Genomic DNA, 25,057 nt, shown 5'->3' with positions numbered 1-25,057 from the left:
TTTCCTGTCATTGTGACTATGTGCATGTGCGTGCAGTGTCGGAAGGTACGGTAATGCAGTAATAACTTTTCTACGGATTCTGGTTTGTCTCGTATTTCTGCGGGATACTTTTCTTTACGATGTAAATTCACGGACACGGCCGTGAGTCGTATCATCTGTAGTGTGGTATACAATCATTCATCATCCAAATGATGAGTGATTATCAAATGTCTTTTTAGAACATGAAGAAACATCTTTAAATGTTTAATGCTATAATGCCATACCAGTATCATTTTGACATCCATCTGCAATTGTACAAGCCAGTTTCCAGTTGAATGTGCTACAATTGTACTGTGAAGAAATGCAGATACATACCAGCTGTAGTGGACACAAAAAGTCACAAACACCAATGATAAATAAAGCAGTGTTTTGAATATCATGGAATTCATTTCAGTCGTACATTTGTTGAAAGACATGTTTTATACCTGTTTCAATTAATAGCACAATACATCAGAATTGCAAGTACACTGGTATCAGAAATGCCATTACAACACTAAATACCAGTTTTAAGATGGTCATTTTCTCTTGACATCTGTAGTGGAAAGAAAAAGCAAATGTATTTCTGCATACATGAAGTTTCATTTCAAGAATGGTACTTATGAAGAGTTTGTTTGCAAAAACCGATAAGTCCATATTTGCCAAATGGAGATATTTGCGATTAAAGGTCAAGAAAAATAAAAAGAATAATAAGAAAATGTTTGCTTCTTTTGACCATAACCTCAAAAATGTACCTTTATATGTGGTGACTAGTATATCATTTAAAAGGTATTATTTTGTACTTTATGACAGAGACCGTACTTCAAAATCTTCAAAAATGGATTTATCGGTTTTTGCAAACAAACTCTTCTTATATTTATGAAAATGCACAGAGTGGAGGCAAGACATACACTGGGACCTGGTCTCTCATAACACAGCTACCAGAGTGATATTTCATTTCATAAATTGGATATAGAAAATAGTAAAGCCCTCTCTCGTTACCTTTCTCAGAATTACCGGACGAGAAACACATATTACAGCTGTACTTTCATTTTGACAATCCTCGAAAAAATAGTAAGATATCAAATAGTAAGGACCTCCCTCATCGCCTTGCTCAAAAAACCCGGACGAGAAACTACTTTCTTTTTTTACTTGGCCATGAATAAATGCCGGATGTTTGCTTTCACGTTCGAAAGTACATGTAGGTAGCAATAACATTCAGCTCCGGCAAGATGCTAAAATAAATGTCTAATTTTTGCTTTGACGTTCGGAAATGAATAACAACTAGAATCATCACTGAAGGTGATTAATACCCCCGCCCTTAGTGTTGCTTTATAGTACGTGATGTCATGAGGGCAATGATGTTAATACCAAGTTTGTGCACTTGTCGAATTGGAAACAGAATAATTTTAGTTTACTGTACAATTACAGAGTTGACACCGAGTTCCACAAGGTTTGGGTGAAAAGTGTGGTTACCATGGCAATGCATCTGTCTGATACAAACACAAGGGACATTTTGCATAACTACACTTAAAGACCATCATACACACCAAATTTGACCTTCATAGCTTGAATGGTTCATTTTGATACAAAAATGAGTGGTTACCATGGCGACACATTTTCCTCAAACTAACACATTGGTGTCTTGCAAAACTACACTTCTAGATCATGATACATACTAAATTTGACTTTAATTGCTTGAATGATGGAAAAGTTACTCGATCTGCAAGGTTTTGGTAAAATTGTGGTTGCCACGGCAACGGTTTGTGTGACAAACACAAAAATTATGTGTTCCACATCTATACCTCAGGGCCATAATGCCTACCATATTTGATTTCAATAGCTTGAAAACTGTGGAAGAAGTTCACTCCACAGGATTTAAAAGAAAAAACATGCGGTTACCATGAAAACGCACTGTCCGATGCAAAGGACATTTAGCAAAACTACACTTCAAGAGCATCATACACACCAAATTTCTCCTTCATAGATTAAATGGTTCAATTTGATACAAAAATGAGTGGTTAACATGGCAACACATTTTTCTGATATTAACACACTGGTGTCTTGCATTTTAACTACACCTCCTGATCATCATACCATACTAAATTTGACCTTCATTGCTTGAATGATGTGGAAGTTATTCAATCCACAAGGTTTGGGTAAAATTATGGTTACCATGGCAACGCTTTGTCGGACAAACACAAAAATAATGTGTTGCACATCTATGCCTCAATGCCTACCAAATTTGATTTCAATTGCTTCAAAACTGTGGCAGTTGTTCACTCCACAAGATTTCGAAGAAAACATGCGGTTACCATGGGAACGCTGTGTCAAGTACAAACACAAAGAGTGTCTTGCATAATCACACCTATAGATCATCACAGATACCAATTTTGAAATTGATTGCTTAAATACTATGGAAGTTATTCAATCCACAATGTTTTGGTAAAATTATGGTTACCATGGCAACGCATTGTCCGACAAACACAAAAAACATGTCTTGCACAATTATACCTCAATATCATCATTTACCCTAAGTTTCATTTAAATTGCTTCAAAACTGTAGGAGGAGTTCGCGACGCAAGATTTTGCAACAGACCGACTGACCGCCCGACCAACATCGCGGTGATTCCTATTGTAGTGGATATCCCTCATCCTGGCAACGCGCATCATACTGCGTTGCCAGGCAGCGCACAGCGCATCATCCCTGGCCATGGATGTGCGCGTAGAAGATGCTCCGGTGCTGGAGTTGGAGATCTGCAGTGAATGAGCTAACATCACGTAAGTCCATTCAACCCTCAAGTAAGTGTTATCAATTCAGTAGATTTAACCCGTTGTAACATTGGTGTCAGGAGTGGGATGAAACTGAATTATAACCTTAGGTGCAAATTGTGAGAGGTGATCGAATTGATCGAGTAGAGTTATGGGGATAACTTGTTGATGAGATAGGTGTATTTTGCTAAGTTGCCAGCTGACGATAAACTGATGTGTCTTATCTATTGTTAATGTGCATTTATGATTTATGATCAGTGGTTGATGTACCAAGCATGATGCGCCGAACACCGGTAATAACGCGCTCTAAGCGACAAACTAAAACTGGAAAAAGTCATCAGATATCGAGCGATCAGTCTGCCGTGACTGCCCTACTTACGGTGTTGAATGGGTTGACTGTAAGCTTGCAGCAGACTACATCTACGATTAATGCAAAATTAGACTCGGTTACAGCTAGTCAAAAAGAACTTGAAGGGCGCATGACAGCTGTTGAAACTAAGCATGAAGAAATTAAAGTTGATCAAGTCAGGGAACCATCTCCGTCGCAACTACTAGAGCAGTCTAGTTCGAATCAGTAACGCGGCAAAGTGATTCTACCTCCATCATACAATGGAACAGTGCCGTGGGAAGCTTACTTCTCTCAGTTTTCTTTGTTAGCATGATCAAATGGGTGGGATGAAGATCAGATGGCTGTTTATCTGGCAGCAAGTCTGACAGGACAGGTAAAGCGGCTTCGATTCTAGCTACCATTCCAGCACAGCAGAGAGGTGAATTTCGGGTACTAGTGCAAGCCCTTGGAATGCGATTTGGCTGCGTCCACCAGTCGGAACTGAGTCGCGTACAGTTTAGAAATCGTCGACGCCGCCCTGATGAGAGTTTGCCTGAGTTAGCAGTAGACTTAGAGCGTCTCGTTATGCAGGCATATCCGGACGCAGGCACCGCAATTCATGAGTCGCTAGCACTCGATCAGTTTATCGACGCCATCAGCGTTGCGCTACGCTTCACGAGGCTTTGCAGCTCGCTCTCGAACTGGAGTCGTTCTCCCTAGCTAGTAGAGAAAGACAGAGGGATATCAGGACAAGGGAGGTAACGGTTGACAATGGCATTGAGAAATTGATGGACACGCTGATTGAGAGAATTGAGAAAGCTATCAGACGTGGAAGTGGTGGCAGAGAGAAGACCGCACAAAAGGGAAAAGGGCAATGCTACAACTGCGGCAAGGTGGGACACTTTATCAGGGATTGCCCTGAAATGATGTGTGACATCTGCAAACAACGAGGACATCTTGCAAAGGATTGCACGTCAACTTCGGCTTCTAGGAAGAAGCAGGAAAACGACCAGTAGTCGCCCTCACGGAGCAGAGGACGACTAGGAACTTTGAGAATGCTCCAAATCACGTTATGATCAGGTCACTGGGAGGGGAGCCGGGAGGACTTGTCGTGAGTGATGAAGTTGAAGGAGAGGCGTGTAGGTTCCTCGTCGATACTGGGTCAGGGGTGACCCTAATCAGACCGGATGTCTGGGAAAGAATCGAGAGGAAGACACGAATGCAACTCACTGCAGATGCACGACGAATTGTCACAGTGACTGGTGAGACGGCGGATGTTAGAGGTACCGCGTGGGTGCGCATTCGCTTGGGCCATGACGTGGTGGAGCATTGTGTTATCGTTGCTGATATTGTCGACGGGGCATCATTGGCATTGACTTTCTTTCTACGCAAGATTGCATGATCGATATGGCAACTCGAACACTCAAGATGGGAATGAACGATATTCTACTTCGAGAGGTGTCTGGTGCTAGCAGTGTGAAATGCTCGAGAATTGTAGCATCTTCGGCTGAGGTACCAGAAAGAAATGAAATAAATAACGTACCAGTTGACGTATCAATGAAGTGTGACATGAGAGTGGATGTCACTGAATCTCACCAAGGGGTAGATTATCAAGTGAGGATAATGTCAGGTGAGACATTGGTTAATTTGGGATCGAGATGTGTTGCTGCACCTGTAGAGTCAGATGTTTGCACTCTTTCTCGTAGCATGTGTACTGGAACATGCGAAAGTGTCGAATGTGTTGTCAATCCTTCAAATAGGGAGGGAATGAAGGGAGAGATAGAAGGTGTCGAGGTGAAGCAGATTGAGTTGGAACCGCATTTGGAGCCACCAGCTGGAAGGAGTGGGACAGATCTTTCTATGGAAGAGAAAGATGAAATGCGGAAGTTTCTGCACAAACGGCAGGATCTATTCTCCATAACTCCCAGTGGTACAGGACCGAAGGAAATATTGACGCCGAAAAGGATGTATGATGAAACTTTAGAGAAAGAAGAACAGGCGTGGTTGCACAATCCTCGTAGGCGCAAAGGATTATCACCTAAACTCAAGTCAGAGTGGGAGGGACCATTCACAATATTGCAGAGACTGAATGATGTGGTCTACAGAATTCAGATGACCAAACGAAGCAAGCCCAAAGTTGCGCACCGTGATCAGTTGTGGCGGTACAGAGTGCACAAGGAATTCTGCCTGGCTGACGAAGAGACGAACTCAGCTACAGTTCTTAAAGATAATTGTTTTGGTACCCTGAATTTCCTTGTCTTAGTTTGTGTTTCAGGATAAAGTACCTTTCATATAACTAACACTGTGAGACTTACTTGCCCCAAAGTGCTCTCATGTCTAAGTAATCATGCAATAATGATTTCGTACCAGAGCCGCCGTAGGCGGCAAGGTAGTACAGGTATTGTACAAAACCATTATTGCATGATAACTGCGACCAGCAGCGTGCAGCCCCATACACATACAGTATATACCAAAATAAACTTTGCGTTAATCAACATTAACGTTTCATTAACGCAAGCGCTTTCACCTGAATCGTTAGTAACGCAAAGTAACGATCGGGAAAATTAACGTTTGTAGTAACGATGAGTAACGATGAGTAACGATGAGTAACGATGAGTAACGATCCGTATCGCAAATTAACGATGTTTCGTTAAAATTAACGATAGGTAACGCAAGAACTCACGCGAGATTTTGGTTTTGTAACGAGACCTAGTGAAAGGACGACGTAGCCCCTGCCGAGTGTAGCGATTTAGCGTAGTCTTTTCGCGAATCGAATCACGATTTCGCGCATTGTTAATTTGCGACCGGCGTCACCAAAAACGCACGCCGGGCCGCCAAAAAAGCCGGATGTTTGCCTTGAGTTTTGAAAATGAACAGCGGTAACTATCGGCTCCGTAAGCTGCTAGAATAAATGTCAGATGTTTGCCCTTAATTTTGGAAATGAATAACGGCAATATTCGACTCCGTATTATACAAAAATAAACGTCGGATGTTTGCTTATACTTTTGGAAATGAATAATGGTAAGATTCAGCTCCGTACGGTGCTGAAATTAATGTCAGATATTTGATTTTGCGTTCGGAAATGAATAAGGATGAAATACGGCTCCGGAAGATGCTGAAATAAATGTCGAATGTTTGCTTTGACGGTCGAATATAAATGATAATGATATTCAACTACGTACGATGATAGAATAAATGCCGGAAATTTACCTTTACGTTCGGAAATGAATAAGGATAAAATACGGCTCCGGAAGATGCTGAAATAAATGTCGAATGTTTGCTTTGACGGTCGAATATAAATGATAATGATATTCAACTACGTACGATGATAGAATAAATGCCGGAAATTTACCTTTACGTTCGAAAGGAAATAACAATAATATTCAGCTCCGGAAGATGCTAAAGTAAATGTCGAATTATCCCTTTGGCGTTCGGAAATGAATAACAATAATAATCAACTTCGTACAACGATGAGATAAATGTTGGATATTTGCTTTTACTTTCGGAAGTGAATAGCAACAACATTCGGCTCCAGAAGATGCTGAAATAATTGTCAGATAATTGTTTTTACGCTCGGAAGTGAATAACAGTAATATTTTGCTCCATACGATGCTAAATAACTGTCGGATGTTTGCTTTTATGTTCGAAAGTAAATAGCAATAACGATCAGCTCCGGAAGATGCTAAAATAAATGTTGAATGTTTGCTTTGGCGTTCGGAAATGAATAACAATAGTATTCAACTCAGTACGATGATGAAATAATTGCTGGATGTTCGCTTTTACGTTCGAAAGTAAATGGCAATAACATTCAGCTCCGGAAGATACTAAAATATATGTCGAATGATCCCTTTGACGTTCGGAAATGAATAACAATGATATTCAGCTCCGTATACAAATACGACGATGAAATGCCGAATGTTCGCTTTTACGTTCGAAAGTAAATAGTGCTCAATAACATTCGGCTTCGGAAGATGCCAAAATAAATGTCAGATGATTGCTTGAACGTTCGGAAGTGAAAAGCAGTATCGACATTCTGCTCCATAATTAAGATGCTAAAAAAAATATCAGACATTTGCTATTTAACATTTCGAAATGAATAACAATAACATTCAGTTGCGTTTGATGTTAAAGTAAATGTCGGATGTCTGCCTTGACGTTTGAAAAACAGTATAACATTCGGCTCCGTGCGATGCTGAAATATGTCAGATGATTCATTTCACTTTCGAAAGTGGACAGCAGTGACATTCGGCTCCTTCGATCATAAAATGAATGTCGGGTGTTTGCTTTTGAATTTGGAGATGAATAACGGTAATATTCAGCTCCGTACGATGCTAAAATAAGTAACAGATTGTTGTTTGTACGTTTGGAAATGATTAACGGTATCAATCGGCTCATAGATGATAAAATAAAGAGCGGATGTTTGCTTTCACGTCCGGAAGGTGTTAAAATACTTGTAAATGTTGGATGATTGCTTGAATTTCCATCAGAAATAAATAACGGTAACTTTTCCCTCTTTACGATGCTAAAACAAATGTCGGATGTTTACAATGTCTGCAAATGCTCCCACTTTCTCATTTCACTCACTTCAGTAATACTAGATATTTATTTTTCTATGTTTAGGACCGGTAGTTTTGCTTGTTTGTTTTTCTTTTCGGGCCACCACAAAATAAAAATCAATCATTTTGGTGGCCCGCGGGCCACCGAAAAAAAAGTTAGTGTGGAGCCCTGGCCTTTTGTGGATAAAGTGTCTTGCTGAAAGGCAAATATCGCGGGCTTCGAGGGGATTGAAACCGCGAACCCGTACCATTAAATTGATTCTGATTTTACTTGTATTTGACGGTCAACTTTAGATAGCTTTTTTTTTTTTTTTCGATACAGCTGGGGCTCCATGCGCATTTATTTACAACAACAGTATAACTTGTAATCGGAACTCGGAAGACGAGCAGAAAGAATGTCAGCACCAGGAGTAATCGCATCGGGCCGAAAGGGGAAAAGGAAAAGTAATATATCCTGAATCTACCTCCCACATCGACAAGAAGACAAATGAAAAAAAAAAAGAAAGAAAAGAAAATGAATTGACCCACATGACGCATAATTTTGGAAAATCTGCGGGATATTCGTTATTTCATTTTGCTTTGTTCAAACTATACACCAGTATAGCTTTTCGAGTGTGATCTTAATGCGAATGAATGTTCTATGGACTTTAAGTTTATAATGCGAAAGAGGGTAACTAAACAACAATTAATGAAATTGATAACGCCAAACAATAGGAAATTTTAGAGTGCAAGAAAAATAAGACGTCCCGGAAGTACGCCAGACATCATAATTGCTTTTTTTGTTCCTTTCTAGCTCCACAGCATCACCTAGGAAAATCGATTTGACCAAGAACAAAAGCGCGTCCCTCTTTTCTTCCTGGACAATTACCCCGGACCCTTCCCCTGGCCCTAATCCTAACCATAACCCAAACTCCTCACCCTAAACCTAACCCTAATCTTTACTCTAACCTTACCATTAACCAGTATTCGGGGGAGGGGGGGGGGGGGGGGTAATTGCCCTCTGGGGTTAATTGCCCGGATTAGGTTGCAACACAACAACAAAAACCTCTTCCCTAGCCCTACACCTTCCCGATCTCCGTGTGTTGTCAGGTGAAACGACATGTTCAAATACAAGAATAAAACAACAGTAGGTATTGATTGAAACTCGACACCCATTCATGCCAGCCAGGCCAGGCTGAAATGTAACTTCAAAGCACATTCCGACAGCTGGCTGGCAAAACCACATGGCAAAGGAATTTGCGCGCGCGTGTGGATTGCTCAATAAAATTGGAGGGCCTGGGAGCGGGAAAACAAGGGTGATTACTGAGTAGTCTGAGTTATCAAAAGCAGACCTTTCGAACAATTGCAAACGTCATGATACTATTTTGTCTTCCTTTTGGACTGAAGAAAAAATCACAAAGACGAGTTGAGTACACGTTGTATCACAATTTTTTACATAGCCATGCAAAACGATTACTACACTCAAGTCTTGACAAGAAGAATCAATATTCCAAGACAAATACAAAGCAGCCTCGGGTACTGACGGTGACAAGAAACGCCACGCATTCACGATGCACGTTGGGGAGCAACAGAGAGGTGGGAAGAGACTCTTCCCGCCTCCCTGGGAGCAACATGGAGTTGGCAGGGAGGGGTGATCCTGGAGTTTGTGAGAACTTCCCGATACTCCGTGACAACAGGGAGGTGGAAGAGAGACACTCCACCTCCCTGGTGACAACACGATTGTGACGATCTCAAAGCATGGACCCTACCACGCCCAGCAAATCTGCGTGCTATTTCTCAAAATTTGAAGGAACTTTGTCTCTGATCTGTTGAGTTGTTTTTGCTGAATATCAGGAGCTTTTCATGCCTGACGTTCAAATGGATGGTTGCCAAAAATTTCATAATCTATAAATCTGTCAGTAATTTATTTTAGGCTGTTGATGCTGCCGTAAAAACATTAGAAATTTCATAGGAACTAGTCAGGATAAAGACAAAAAAAAAAAAATCTCCGCACAAAACAAATACAAGTATTTTTTATTGTCATTGCTAGTCAAATTTGTGTTATACAGATATGATTAAAGCAATAGGTATAGTATTAACTATTTTATTACAAGTAGTAACACTTTCATGGTAAGTTTGACGTTTTAAACGGCTATATTAAGTTAACAAAAATCGCAGGAGATTTTTTTTTTTTAAAGGAGTGCAACCATTTCTAAACGTGAAGGCATGTTTCATGAAAGGGGAAAAAAGAATCAACGTTTGTAATCCTGGGTCTTCGACTTGAGCTATCTTTAATTAAACATTCCTTCTCTGTTCATCTCCAAGACCCCAGACTGTTCATGACCTCCGAGAATGCGCCAGTACGCGCGGTTTCTTCTGTTGATTGGTCTCTCTCTCTCTCCACCCCTCCCCATTCCCCACTCTGGCACCTTGGCATCGTGGGATTTTTCATGTTTCTGGGTAAACTTTCATGTGAAGCGTGCCTATCAAGTCACCACTTGACTCACCTGCTGGCAGTGTAATAATGCGAGCAGAAAGTGGTAGACATGTTCTTCTGCTGCAGCTACTTTTACTGCCGAAATACTCGGCTTTGTCACCACACACTACCACCAGTTATTCGGCGAGACACACGTTGTGACTTTGTGTATTGGAATATAAATGGACTTTTGCACCTTCCTGAATTGAGTAAGTGTCTGACAGTTGTTGAAATCGTGACATCGCTAACGTTAGACAGTCGGCGTTAGTTTTAGGCTTGCGTATGCGTGATTTCATGGGTTCAATGTTCGATGGAATATGCTGGCTGTGGGGAAAAATGTGGCTTCGAAATTTTTGCTTGCCCGATTCCATTGACTGCGCCCATGAGTACAAATTTGACGACCATGACAACACGACATTGCCAGGGGAGTTCTGCTCAACTACAAAATCTTTTCGGCACTTGATATCGCTATTTAAATGCCTTCCGCCGGCAGGAATTGTCCGTAGTAAATATTTACGAACGACAGTTACTTAACCGAGGCATCTCCGAGTCTCGCAATTTCCGAGATTTCTTGCCAGTCCACATGACAAGTCCGCTAACGCAAGATCTAAAAATTAACGCACAGTAACGATCTGTAACGCACAGTAACGATCTGTAACGATCATTCACGCACGGTGATCGTTAATTTTGTAACGCAGAAAGATTAACGCAGTAACGATCGGCGCTTGCGTTACACGTAAATTTAACGCAAAGTTTCTTTTGGTATATACTGTACAGTAGCTAACTGCGACCAGCAGCCCCATAAGCATAGCATAATGGGGCTTCGCATTGTAGCATTCAGGATCATGACAGATGTAGTATCGCGGGTTATTATCAACTTAAAATCCAAAAATTTCTTCAATTTGAAGACTTACCAGTTAAATTGAAGTATTGAAAACAGGCTTCGGGCAACGTTTGGTTTTGCCAATAGTCCCTTTCTGTTCGAATTGATGACTGAATGTGACTCGGTCGAGAGGACCTTGGGAGAGCTACGCTGAATTGACAGCCAGCGCATGCGCACACAGACATCTTATCCGTTCATGGATTTGAAATTTGTGCGCATGTGATGTGTGCGCATACGCTGGCCATAGTATTCAGTGTATGTAATTAATGTAGCTCTCCCAAGGTCCTCTCGACCGAGTCACATTCAGTCATCAATTCGAACAGAAAGGGACTACTGGCAGAACCAAACGTTGTCTGAAGCCTGTTTTTAATACTTCAACTTAATTGGTAAGTCCTCAAATTGAAGAAATTTTTGGATTTTAAGTTGATATTTACCCGCGATACTAAATCTGTCATGATCCTGAATGCTACAATGCGAAGCCCCATTACGCTATGCGTATGGGGCTGCTGGTCGCAGTTAATTGCATGATTACTAAAACATGAGAGCACTTTGGGGCGAGTAAGTCTCACAGTGTTAGTTATATGGAAGGTACTTTAACCTGAAACACAAACTAAGACAAGGAAATTCAGGGAAACTTTTGAGGTACCAAAACTACTATCTTTAACAAGTGCACTCAGACAAGTAATAAAGGAAATTAAAAGTTTCGTTATTGTTGTTGATGATGTTGTTGAGTTTCTTTATTCATTTAGTTAGCTTCCCGTTTAGAATGTTTTGATGTGTGGTGTAATTGCGTTTCAGACACCTTCTGACACCATTGTTGTTCATTAGTCTGTATGAGTATTTTATTCTTTTGGATGAAAGAATTTAAAAGAGTTATTCAGATCTCTACCAGACGAGATGCGCGGATCTCGTTTGTCACTCTCAGCATTAGAGCGCTTGAAAATTGGTACCTGTGAAGAACAGGGATACAGCGCAATGATCGAGGAGTAACGAATGAGATCAGTGTAGTAAAAAAAAAAGAAAGAATTGTAGTTCATTATTGGTTGAATTGAAACGTGTTTGTGTTCAGACAAGGTAATATTTATTTGACGGGACGTCAAATTTATAAGGAGGGGATAATGTAGTGGATATCCCTCATCCTGGCAATGCGCATCATACTGCGTTGCCAGGCAGCGCACAGCATATCATCCCTGGCCATGTATGTGCGCGTAGAAGATGCACCGGCGCTGGAGTTGGAGATCTACAGTGAATGAGCTAACATCACGTAAGTCAGTTCAACCCTCAAGTAAGTGTTATCAATTCAGTAGATTTAACCCATTGTAACACTACATTGTACCCCTTCACACTACGTGGGGCAGGGGTATAATAATTTTAAGTAGAGATTTATCATACCTACAGTAACAGATCAGCTGCAAATTTTAGAATGCAGTCTTGCAATTTGGTCTCTGGTCTCCATGATACTACTAAGCCATATCAAGAGATATACTACACACGTGGGATGGGGTGGCCCAAAAGCTGCTTGTTCAGGCTGCCAGTGCATGCAAACGTACAAGTTTATACAACAATAACGTTATTTGGACTACAATAGCACTACACTGCAATTGTAGATAAGGTGCAGGGACAACTCCACACCTCCAAGCTGTACAAGAACAACTTCTTAACGTTAATAACAAGCAAATCTTTTTCAAATTCATGATTTTCTTACGTCGATGTAGGGCAATTTGTCAATCAGTTGCAATGAAAACATCTCGACGGAAGAAAATCATGAATTTGAATAACAAAGCAGTACCCGCTGCATGCTATAAGGATTAGAACCAACACTTGCTTTCGGGCGAAAGCTCGGTGGTCTAGTGGAGATGACGCCTGTCCGGTGATCAGGAGGTCGTAGGTTCGAATCCTGCTCGAGTATGTACGCCCATGATTTTTTATCATGGCTACTACTAAAACACTGATCAATTCAGTGCTTATTTACGTCGATGTAGGGCAATTTGTCAATCAGTTGCAAGCAAATCTTTTGTTCTCTTTACGACTTCAGAGTGCATGGTCACAGTTTTAAAATCTCTCACTACCAACATGTTAGAAGTCTCTAATCAAACAACAAGTCCACCTTCCACAGTGGCGGATCCAGGAATTCGTAAAGGGGAGGTGCCTTTACGAAAGTAAAGGGGGCACATGCACCCCCCCCCCCCTGCCATTTTTACTTATTTCTTTTGTTTCAACAACAAACGCAAGGGGGTGCCCCCTCTGGATCCACCTCTGTATACATGTGACATGTGGATGTAGTGAATGCAGCAAGTGGAATTAGATCAGTGAAAGTTGGGGGGAAAATCGGACAATCCGTTCAAAAGTAATTAATTTTTAAAGTATTTGTGCAGTCACTGCTGGATGAGAAGACTGGGTCTTTACTAACCAGTTACAGTGTATGGTGTTACATGCTAGAACGATAAAAGGAAAATATAAAGAAAATTTCACAAAATCTTTCTTTTTCTTTTCTTTCTTTCTTTTTTGGGAAAAGGGTGCACATTTCCTTGGCTTGTCACTGACAAGCCAATAATAATACCTTTATTAATAAAGGTATTCCGAAACTGCCTTCTGAAAGAGGCAAGTCAACCGTTCTTTTACTATATAATACGAGAAAAGTGAAAATATGTTGGATTTTCTTTACATTTTCTTTATCTACAGATCTATTGTTCTTGTATGCGACATCACAAGCTGACTAACAGTAAGCTACCTACAGTTGTCTTCTCATCCAGCACTATGGTACAAATGTAACTTTAGGCCCCTATGACTATGAATGAATGCTATGTTTGTGTTCATGTGCGCTCTGCGAACCAACTGCAACCAACCTTGGGCCTTGCCATCAACCGTTAGAGTAGGGCCAAGAGCCTACATTTACTTTTAGGTCCACCATAGAACAAGTCTAACGGATTGCCTTCTCAGTCAAGATATTCTCATGAGTCACGTTTGCTTAAAACTCATACTTGCCAACTCTACCGCTTTGGGCGGTAGACTACCGCTTTTAAGAGGTTTTGACCGGCTACCGATTTTCTCTTCTGATCTACCGATTTTGTAGCAAACCTACCATAAAATGAAATGAAAGTCATATTTTCCCTTCATTGTGCGTTGATTCCCTAAAATAAGCTAGTAATTAGAATACTAATAATAATTTGAAGGAACTCTTTCCTCAAAAACGCCGTATTCAGCCTTCTAATATGCACACATGTATGCACACTACAGTGGCGTACTAGTGTCTATCATCTACGTGCGTGCAAGACTTACTGTACACGTGTACGCGTAGCTAGAACCACGCGTAATAGTAATGTTTTGGTAGCTCACGTTCTGCAAGAGTGAATGCTACGAATGGAAACACTGCAGAAGAGAGCAAAATCTGCCACATACAGGAATCTCACAGCCAGGTCATCTGCTAATTAATTTAGATTTGGTGAGGGCAACATTATGTCTTATTCATCAAACTAGCTCTACAATAGAAAGTACACTATAAGGGGATAAATTATTTGCCAATATGTTTGAGTACTTTTTCATATATGCTTAGCCTACAAAAATTATTTACCAATATGGTCTGATTTTAAATTTATATGCATAGTCTACAAAATAGTTCATAGATTTACATGGATTATATGTTTGTTATCAATACCAAGAACCCTTTAAAAAGGTTAAAAAGCATGCACCAAATCTCATATTTTGATATTGAAAAACAAAAAAAAAAGTCCACACCGTGGCAGAGGGGACCCCCCTCCCACACCCTCCCCCCCCCCCCCCTCGCGCGCCTGGCTCGGGCTTGGTCGCTTCGCTCCCTCGCAAAATCTACCTCTTCAGGATTTCAAAATGTTGGCAAGTATGAAAACTTGATTTGTAAGATTGAAGAAAGCAGAAGCGTAGCCTATGCCACAAAATTCAGAAAGAGCGACTTGTTCAGATGTTATGAATTTCGGAGCGAGCAATATGGCTACCCAAAAAATTCGGCAATGCTTCTGCTTGCCCTTAACAGTACAGTAAATTTATGGTAGGCCCCTACCTGAATTTACCTGAATTACCTATGATGACGCCCAGTATTAAGTAAGTTGAGGACTTGTAATATTAACGTTAGAGGGCCATCGAAAAAAAAAAAAAAAAAAAAAAGGATTCAATCCTTTCAATCGAGGAGATCCATAACGTTATGTGATGACGATGTATCCACGGGATGGTCAGTTATGCAATCTATCTGGATTAGATCCTAAATTTGTTATATTTCTGCTTCCCTAGTGATCGCTGTCGTTGAGCTTAACATTTTAACGTTAGACTTGATGCTGTTCACTGACACTGAGTGATGTTTCCTCGACAGTTTCTGCACAATGGCTATTCCAAGTTAATATTAGTTTTAACACTTCAGTTAGTAACATGGGTAACTTGTTAGAGGCCTAACTGTTATTGTAACATGTTACTAGGTAGCCTAACAGTTACAGCTCTCTGACTGAAAGATTTCAAGTTCAACCTTCAACTAGAAATTGTCTATTCGTTAGTTCGGCACCTTCCTTTTTAGCTTAGGCCTATCTAGGCTATAACGTTACAACTTAAACTTTCATGACAAAGTCTAACACGTTAACAATAATAATCGATTTTTTGTTAAATTTACTCATGTTAATAAATACATCGACGTCATCGAGGGTTTGTACTTCCCTAGGACCCTAGTTCTAACAGTTACTTGCCTTTGCTGCTGCAGCAAATTCCTCAAGCTGACGCGTAGCTTTGTCCCTGTTTGCCATCTTTCCGTGTTCAGTCTATTTGCTACCACCACGTTATGCAGAAAGAGAGCTTTAAAGTCGAAGTCTAATTCTAGCACCAAGCTTTTGCTTGAGACACAGGTCTTTGCTGGTTTAGCTGAGCTGAGCTGCCCCGACACACAACGACGGACTACGCTATCTCGGACCTTTTTATACGGTAAGGTGTGATGATCTGTTACAGTACAGTAGTAGTTATATATGCCGTGGTGGTGTTGTCGTACGTCGACGCGCGATAGCAAGTGCTCGTGGCGCGGTGCTGGTTTTGTTGTTGTTGTTGTGTTGCTTTCTGTTTTGAGCACGATATGCAGTGTTTTTGTGCGTGAGTGTGCGTTGCTCGTTCGTGTTGTGGCGGCTCGGCGTGCTGAATCTACTTAGTGGTGTAAACACCGCCTTTAGTGGGCTGAACACCATGCGCGTCTACGATCTATAGTTCGATCTGCGCAATATATTTGGCCCGATGACACTGATCTCTACACGTTTTATGTATCAGCGCCCGGGTCACGAGGTATTAAATTGAGAGTTATATCACATGAGCTTCAGGCGCTGATTGGTCAGTTGACGGGGGCTCGTCAGAAGGGGAGTGGCCAAAGATTGTCTGGGCCTGTTTCATAAAGATTGAGCGTAAGTTGCAATCAATCACAAATTGCGCTTCATAATAAGCAAGTTTGGGACGAAGAAGAGAAAGAAGTCGCAAAATGTTCAAATTATTTTCCAAATTTTGGCAGCTAGCGTATTGTGTGTGTGTGTGTGTGTGTGTGGTCTTAGAATGACAAATTTTGAATTGTTTGTTAAGAGTCAACGAATTATGTGGTTGAAGCGATTGTTATATGGTGAGAAGCTCATGAGATGGAAACTTTTCTTTGATTATATTTTTAGGACTGCGGGAGGAAGATTCATATTTTTGTGCAATTATGATATACGATTTCTAAAGTTTAATGTACCATTGTTTTATTTAGAAATTTTGAGGGCATGGCAAGAAATGGAGAATAACCGGAATTATCAAGAAGGCAAGATTAATCCAATTTTTTCTAATAATAAGGATTATTTGTGTAAAGGGAAAATGATTTTTTGTGAGAATTTATATAGGAAGAATATTTATTTAGTGAAGCAAATTTTGGAAAAAGATCGTATGAGATCAGCAGTATATTTTCACAGGTTAGGATTAGATAGTGAAAATATAGTTAAAGTTTGGGAAATAGGGGAGGTTGTTGTAAGAAGCCAGAAATTTGAGGGAAATATATATGATTTTTATTCTGTTGATAAAGAGGAATATAATATTTCTTTGAAAATTTTTGAGAATGTAATTTTATTGAAAGATGTTTCATTTAGAAAGGTGTATGAACTCTTTGTTACAAATTTACAGCAATTGTATGTTTTACGAATGAAAGATGGCCAAAATGATTATTTGTTTTCGAAAAAGGAAATTACACATATATTTTTAAGGCCAAGAATGACAACACTTCTAACAAAACTTAGGGAATTTCAGTATGAATTATTACATGGAGTTGTTTATACAAAGGAAAATCTTTTTGAGTTTGGTTTCGTTGCAAATAACCGGTGTTCTTTTTGTGAGCAGTCGGTAGAAACATATAAACATTTATTTTGGGATTGTGTGTATGTTAAGAATTTGTGGCAGGAAGTGATAGATAGGTTTGAGATGGCAGATCTTCCAAATATAGAGTGGAGAGACGTTCATTTTGGTGTTACGGGAAGGGATCCAAAAGTAAAATTTTATAATACAATAATTTTTATTTTGAAATATATCATTTTTAGATCTAGGTCGGAGGGAAAAATTCCTACTTTGGAGGAAATTTGTAAAAGAATAATAAGTTTTCGGGATGAAGAAAAAGAAATTGCTATAAAAAGAAATAAGTTGGGATTACATTTGCTGAAATGGGAAAATGTTTCTGAAACGAGAGCTTAAGTATTGTTTTGTTTTCTTTTTCTTTTTATTAGTACAGTGTAGTTATCAGTGGTGAAGGCAATATAATGTGTCATTGGCCGCGCGCGGGGAGGGATAAGTTTTTGGTGGTGTAAAAGTTATAGGATTTTGTCCGCAGCTAGGAGTTTGATGAGCTTTGTTTCATTGGTGAATTTGAATGGGTATTTGGAGCGGTATTTGGGTGCGGGCGGACGATGCTTTTCTGCATACGGCCACTACACGCTTGTATGTTGTATGTATCAATCAACATTTGAAAGTCGTTTTCATTAGGAAGGAAGGTGGTATCGCTTCGGGTGTGTTTTGTGTGTGGGGTGTATGTGTGTATGTGCGTTTTTGGTGTTGGTGTGTATGTGTGTTGGTGTTTGGGGTGTATGTGTGTGGTGGTTGTGGATGTGCGTGTTTGGGGTTGTGGTGGGGGTGTGGGATAGGTTTGAGTGCATCGGGGTTGGTGGGCATGGGGATTTGATTTTCAATGAAATGATTTCATTCTAGTTTTGTATAACGTATTTTTGTTGCTTTTTTATGTACAAACCCTTGTGTATATATATATACCCTTACATACTCGATTTATAATCGAGTTGTTATGTTGAAGAGAGATGATTGGCAGTATAAGTATACCATAGTCAAAGATACATATATATATATATATATATATAAATTTTTTTTTGTACATGTTAATACTTTCTCGTGAAGAAATGGTCAGTAGGATTGATTTATAATCGAGTTGTTATGTTTGAAGGGAGATGATGGGCAGTATAAGTTGGTAATGGATTTGTCTTTTGAATGGCATTTGTACCGTTTTTATGTTCATGTTACACCCAGAATGGGTTGATTTATGATTGATTTGAATGAAATCAATAAAATATCATTGAAAAACAAAAAAAAAAGTGTGTGGTGATTAAACAAGCCCACACCCACCCCTCCTGCCGCCCAAGAAAGTGATCATGGGGGGAGGGGGGAGGTGAACCCACAGAGTCCTATACACTCTGGACTTTATCTTCTTCTGTAGACCCGATAAAGGATATAGACAGAGCAAAGATAGGCCTAGCCTTTTGTCAAGGCCCTCTCGCTGTAATGGGCGAGCGACGCGCAACCCCACTCAGCTGGGCTCTCTTCACCATATAACATACAGCGAGAGGGCCTTGACAAAAGGCTAAGATAGGCCTAGTGCTATATGAAGACAAATATAATGACTGAAGTTTCATGTTTGATTATAGCGGATCCAGGGATGCCCTGATGATCGGGGCGGGGAGGGGGAGGAGGCGGAATTTTCACATTTTCTGCATTGTCCTGAAAAATCTATGACAGATTTTCACCAAATTTGGCAGATACAATGTAGCATCTTTATGGCGATATGATCTTTAAAAAAAAATAATAATAATAATAATAAGCCCCACCCCTACCTCCCGCCCAACAAAGGAGGGGTGAAGTTAGAACTCAAGAAATATACTCAAGTTGCCCACGTAGCAAAATTCAAATCAAAACTTCAATTTATTGAACTATACATACCTACTTCTCGAAGTAACAATCATTTATTCGTTGGGCAATCCAGGGTTGAAAGTCTGTTGCAACGCATAGTGTTGAAGGACTCGAATGATGCCCGCTGCTGTAAGTTTGATGCACATGACCATGCCGGTAACTGACAATGGCCTACAGCTCTGTAGAGCACTGCTTCCACAGGTTGAAATTACAGGTCCTCAGATTCCTCCCAGTTTTCGTTAAATTTCGTCTAAATTCCTTACAATTCTAAGCTATGCTGCCAGAATGTCTTAATTATCATAGGACAAGCTTTAATCTCATCACAAAATATGTATATTTGTCACATGTACATTCTGCAACAAATTTAGCATTTCCCCTCGATATTGTGTTTCAAAGTCATCATAATTATTGCGTATTTGAAATCTGAAAATTCGTTGCCTAGTTGACCCTTTCCACCCCCAAGAGGAGGAGGCCAAGAGGAGGCCACCCCCATCCGTCATATACATTCATCAAAGTACCTTCTAAAAAATGTGATAAATGTCAGAAGTAAAAATGTCAGAGGTAAAATGTCAGAAATAAAAATGTCAGAAGTAAAAATGTCAGAAGTAAAAATGTCAGAGGTAAAAATGTCAGAAGTAAAAATGTCAGAAGTAAAAATGTCAGAGGTAAAAATGCCAGAGGTAAAATGTCAGAGGTAAAGTTGTCAGTGGTCGAAATGTCAGTGGTCAAAATGCCAGAGGTAAAAATGTCACTGGTAAAAATTTAGACGTAGAAATGTAAGAGGACGAGATAAAAGTGCCAGAGATTTTTTTTTCCCTCATATTTCTGACACCCTTCTCGCAACACGCGCTTTCCGTGCCTTCTCCTGGAAAAAAAAGAAAAAAAAAAAACATAAGGGAGACCGGGGAGAAATATGGAACACTGTTGTAACTTGAAAAATGATCGGCCAATCAACAATCCAATTATATTAGTAAAAAGATGAGCCTCGGTACACCTCAATATAGACATATTAGCCACTATACAGTTCTACAGGTATAGTTTAAAAAAAACAATTGCTTTATGGATATCCAATTTGCAAAGAAACCTATCATTTCCATACCATTTTTTGTCATAAATAATATACAGGCATCTTCAACAATTTATTATTCTATCCATATACGTCTCTTATAAAAAAGCCTTCTGTTCACAAATTATTCCCTTTTTGTCTCATATCTTAATTAAAAGGTGTTTGTTTTATCACCAGTCAATACTTTGTGATGATTTTACGGATTCTTTTGTGCATGTGTCCCATTTCCCATTTCTCCCCGGGTGTCCCATTTCCCCAAAATTAAGGGTTTAAGAAATATATATATATATATATATATATATATATATATATATATATATATATATATATATATACACAGATAGATAGATATATATATATATAGGGGTAACTCTAAATACTCTATTATAAACTTCAGAATCTATAGATCATGACCTAGCTTGACAAAATATTTTAAAAGTTACAAGGAATCTTTCCTGATGATGCAAAAATACCCCATTTCTCCCCGGTCTCCCCTACACTTTCCTGTATTTTTTTTTTTTTTTTTTTGCGTTTCAATGAAAAGGACCAAACCTCCCACCCACCCCCCCCCCCAACATCTCTAAACTATTGCAAATGGACATGATGGAGCATGTACAAAAATTGTCCAGAATGAAGAGTGCATTCCTTCACGACCAGGACGTACATGTACAAAATATTTTCCTCGTTTTCCTCACTTACAGGTAGAATGCGTGTCGCCTCACCTGGCCTCTTTCTGGTATATCGGAAACATATTCATCGGGTTGATATGAGATAAGAGTGCATAAACCGTGACCTATCACTAAATCAGGGGCGGATCCAGGAATTCCGTAAAGAGGGGGCGTGTTTACAAAAATAATGGGGGGCGCACGCACCCCTCCCCCCATTTTTTCTTTTTATTTCTTTTGTTTCAACAAAAAATAAAGGGGGGGGGCGTGCGCCGGTTGCTGTCCTCCCTGGATCTGCCCCTGTAAATGATGTACGTTATTAATGCCATTAAAACGAAAAGTACAGGCGCGAGAAAACACGCGGAACGGTTTTATCATGCTTATTGCACGTGTCATGTATAAAGGGTGGCAAAATTGCAGAAGTCACCCTTGTTCTGAAAAAGGCAATCCTCATGAAATTAGCAACTATCGACCTATTTCTATCTTGCCTAGCATTTCAAAATACTACAAATAATGTATAATAGAACATAACATAGAACGAGTGGAAAATTAGCGGTTTGCTTAGACTATGCGTCATTCACTTCTTCACACTAAACAGTTAAAAAAAGAACAATAATGGTTATATACTAGCCTCGACGTAAGCAGAATTCTTACATTTTTACCTCTGACATTTTTAATTCTGACATTTTTACCTCTGACATTTTTACTTCTGACATTTTCATCTCTGAAATTTTTACTTCTAATATTTTTACTTCTGACATTTTTACCTCTGCCATTTTACCTCTGACATTTTTACTTCTGACATTTTTACCTCTGACATTTTTACCTCTGACATTATTACACCGAACCGGTGATTCTACAGATAACTTGTTTCGATATTCCGTCTGTCTATACGGTTCTCAAGAAATAGCTGAAATTCTGAATTCCACCCGAACGACCCCGACCCCGCTTTCAAGAAGAATAGGCCTATAAAAGTGTGAAAAATCAGCCCAATTTGGTCCTCCCCCTCCAACCCAGCCCATCCACGATCTAGCATGAACAAACTTGAAACTACGGTCACCAAATATGCATAGCACTAGTTAGCTAATCACATAAGGTTAGAGAGAAGATTTTGTAAAGACTCATTAATTTGTGGAGTTGTCTCCCCCTCCCCCCCCCCCCCCGTTCTTTTTTGTCTCCGTGTCCTTTTATGTCGCCCTCTTGTGTTCACTATCCGTATAAGCCCACGGAGCTACCACTACATCATAGGGTGTTATTGCTAATTTGGGGATTGAAAATACCACCAGGGCAGTGGGCTACCCCTCTCCCCCCCCCCCCCCCCCCCCCCCCGCATTGTGCTCCTGGGAACCCCCAAGTGGGGAATGGTACCGAATTGTACAAATATAATTATATTATATTACCCTATTACTCCTTTCAGTGCCAATGAGTCAAATGTGCACAAATTTGACAGAGAAACCTATGAGCAGGTTATAATAGTCCAGGCGCAGCGACCCAGAAAAAATGACTTCGTTCAACCCACCCCGCAGACAAGGTTTGACTGCATGGGGTGGTCGGTTGGACCCTCTGGAACACAACTAGGTAGTATGTGATATCAAATTGTGGTATCAATGAAATTTTACAGGCCATTTTAGTTGCGACATGACCATATTCTTCGAGGAAGCGTCTGCGCACACTAAGACTACTACACGTACCACTATTGCTACAGGCGCCAATCAAAGAACTCTTACACATGTGTAGGAGTTCTGTGGCGCCAATGCCAGTGGTGCGTGTTATAGTCTTAGCGTACAAAGACTTTTTCCGCGACAAACATCGGTTTTTGCCTGCAAACTAACTTTTCACGCTAAGCTGAGGTCGGTGTAGTGTAGTTTCCAGACGTTTTTATTTCGTCTTTATTTCTCCGAGTTGAAGCAAGCCAAGTGAGAGTGCATACCCAGCGATTGTGACGCCCGAACCTTTTTTTTTTTTTTTTTTTTTTTTTTTTCAATCATTGAGCATGCACCCTCACTCGGCTTAGCGTAATACAGCGGGCTTCTGCACAATACACAAGCTGTAACTCAGAGAAATAAAGGCGAAATAATAATAATAATAATAAGGTCTTATTTACCCAGGGTAGCCTCTTCAGTGTTGGCACTGCTCTACCAGAGGGCCCTGCTATTATTATTACCCTAGCGTTGCCAGGTACCCATTTATACACCTGGGTCGAGAGGGACACAGTGGGTAAAAACATCTTGTCCAAGGACGTAAGCACTGGGCGGGATTCGAACTCGGGTCCTCCGAGCGGGAGTCGGGAGTCTTATCCAATATGCCACAGTGCCCAAATAAAAACAGCTAGAAATTCGGACTAGGGTCGGTAACGCTTGTCGCTATTGGGGCACTGAAAATGACAAAATTATCACAGTTTTTGCATTTATTTCAGGAAGGATTCATCGAAACGCCTTAAAACTATAGTGCATGTTGCTAGAGATGTCAGCAACACAATGGGATACATTGTAAGGTATAATATTGTGCATGGTTACCATGGTAACCGGATGCCTACAGGTGATTGGTAACTCCCAAAAATATATGGAATTTAGACAGGTTTGTTTCTTTTGCCTTTCGTGCACATCACTCATTGAAGATGAGCTCTACACTGTAAAATTAGTCTGGATAAAAAGGGAAAAGACGCCCACGATTTTTCCCTCATTCTCTCCTCAGCATTAATTCATTACTGCACGTTTTGAATAAAATTTACATATCATGATATTTCATTGTATTATATATATATATATATATATATATATATATATATACATATATATATTCTTTTATATACAATAGCTAACGAATACAAAAGTACGCGTAATTCTTTGATGGATAATCCATGCAGCGCACGTGTATATTCCTTCTTTAGAAAGGAATTTATCGGTATTCTTGAATAAACTTCCTTTAAGAACATGAACAATCAATTGCTTTCCTCTGCTCTTTTCTTATCGTTCTGTAAATACTCGAAAGAGCTACTATAGAATATTGGCTTTGAAATGAAATTTGAAATTTGAAATGAAATTTGAAATTTATTCATATTCCACATAGTGGACATTATATGATAAGATATACAGGGTATAACACATAGTGGATATAATATCAATACTATACAGAGTATATAACATGTATATACAAAATATCGTGATATTCTGAGATAAAATCACACCATGTACAAATGTGGAGGGGACTACTTAGAAGCACTGCTTGTTAAATGTAGTCCCCCTACATATTATAGACAAAATAGTATCAAAGATAAGGCTGAGTGGAATAACAAAAACACCATATATACACTATTTACAAGGGCACAATTATGAACCGTACTATGGATATACAATAAGTCATGTATATGTTACAAAGCACCGGTTTGCTTTCTGTATTCATCTTATTTTTAAGGGAAATTTGTGTCCATACATTATTAAAAACTATATACATTTGCCTATGCTTCGAAGTCAAATTTGTGTTGAAAGTACGACAGATGCAACTTTTTCATGCATTTTACTATTCGAAAATGATATTTTTCTTTCAATGGCCGTTTATTATGCCTTTGCTTACAAATTTTGCTGTAACTTGAGAATGCTTCAAAATATTCTTCACATATATGTCGTACACTTTATGCAGAAGGAAGGACATGCTTATTGAGCTTTTTGAAATTATGGGCTTTAGTTTTTGAGTTATTGACAACTAAATTCTGATTGGATAATACTGGTTGCCATGGCAACTGGGTAAACTTTTTTAATGAAAATCAATAAAAAAAAGTGTTTTTTTTTTTTTATTGCGTCTACAAGATAAAAAAAAAAAACAATGTTTGCAGCAGCAGGAGGCATTTTGGGGGTTACCAGTCACCTTTAGGCATCCGGTTACCATGGTAACCATGCACAATATTATAACTTACAATGAATCCCACTGTATGGATGACATCTCTAGCAACATGTACATATATAGTTTTATGCAGTTTTGATGAATTCTTCATGAAATAAATGCAAAAACTGTGTGAGTTTGTCGTTTTCAGTGCCCCAAATAGCGACAAGCGTTTACCGACCCTAGTCTTAATTTCTAGCCGTTTTTTCGTCTTTATTTCTCTGAGTTGCAGCTTG

At 39.6% G+C, this 25,057-nt stretch overlaps 1 protein-coding gene across 1 annotated transcript in view; it reads right to left on the bottom strand.

The window, feature by feature from the left end:
• LOC140228634 (catalase-like) overlaps positions 1-15,970 on the bottom strand; it is an 83,042-nt gene extending 67,072 nt beyond the window's left edge. The window contains exon 1 of the mRNA XM_072308881.1: positions 15,716-15,970. Coding sequence (XP_072164982.1) covers positions 15,716-15,772 — 57 coding nt within the window. The 5' untranslated portion in view covers positions 15,773-15,970. The remainder of the gene's footprint in view (positions 1-15,715) is intronic.
• Between the last annotated feature and the right edge of the window lie 9,087 nt (positions 15,971-25,057).

This window comes from Diadema setosum, chromosome 5 (assembly GCF_964275005.1).
Source record: "Diadema setosum chromosome 5, eeDiaSeto1, whole genome shotgun sequence".
NCBI lineage: Eukaryota > Metazoa > Echinodermata > Echinoidea > Diadematoida > Diadematidae > Diadema > Diadema setosum.
Note: the sequence above shows the minus strand (reverse complement) of the source record. Positions and strands in the feature narration are given on the sequence as shown.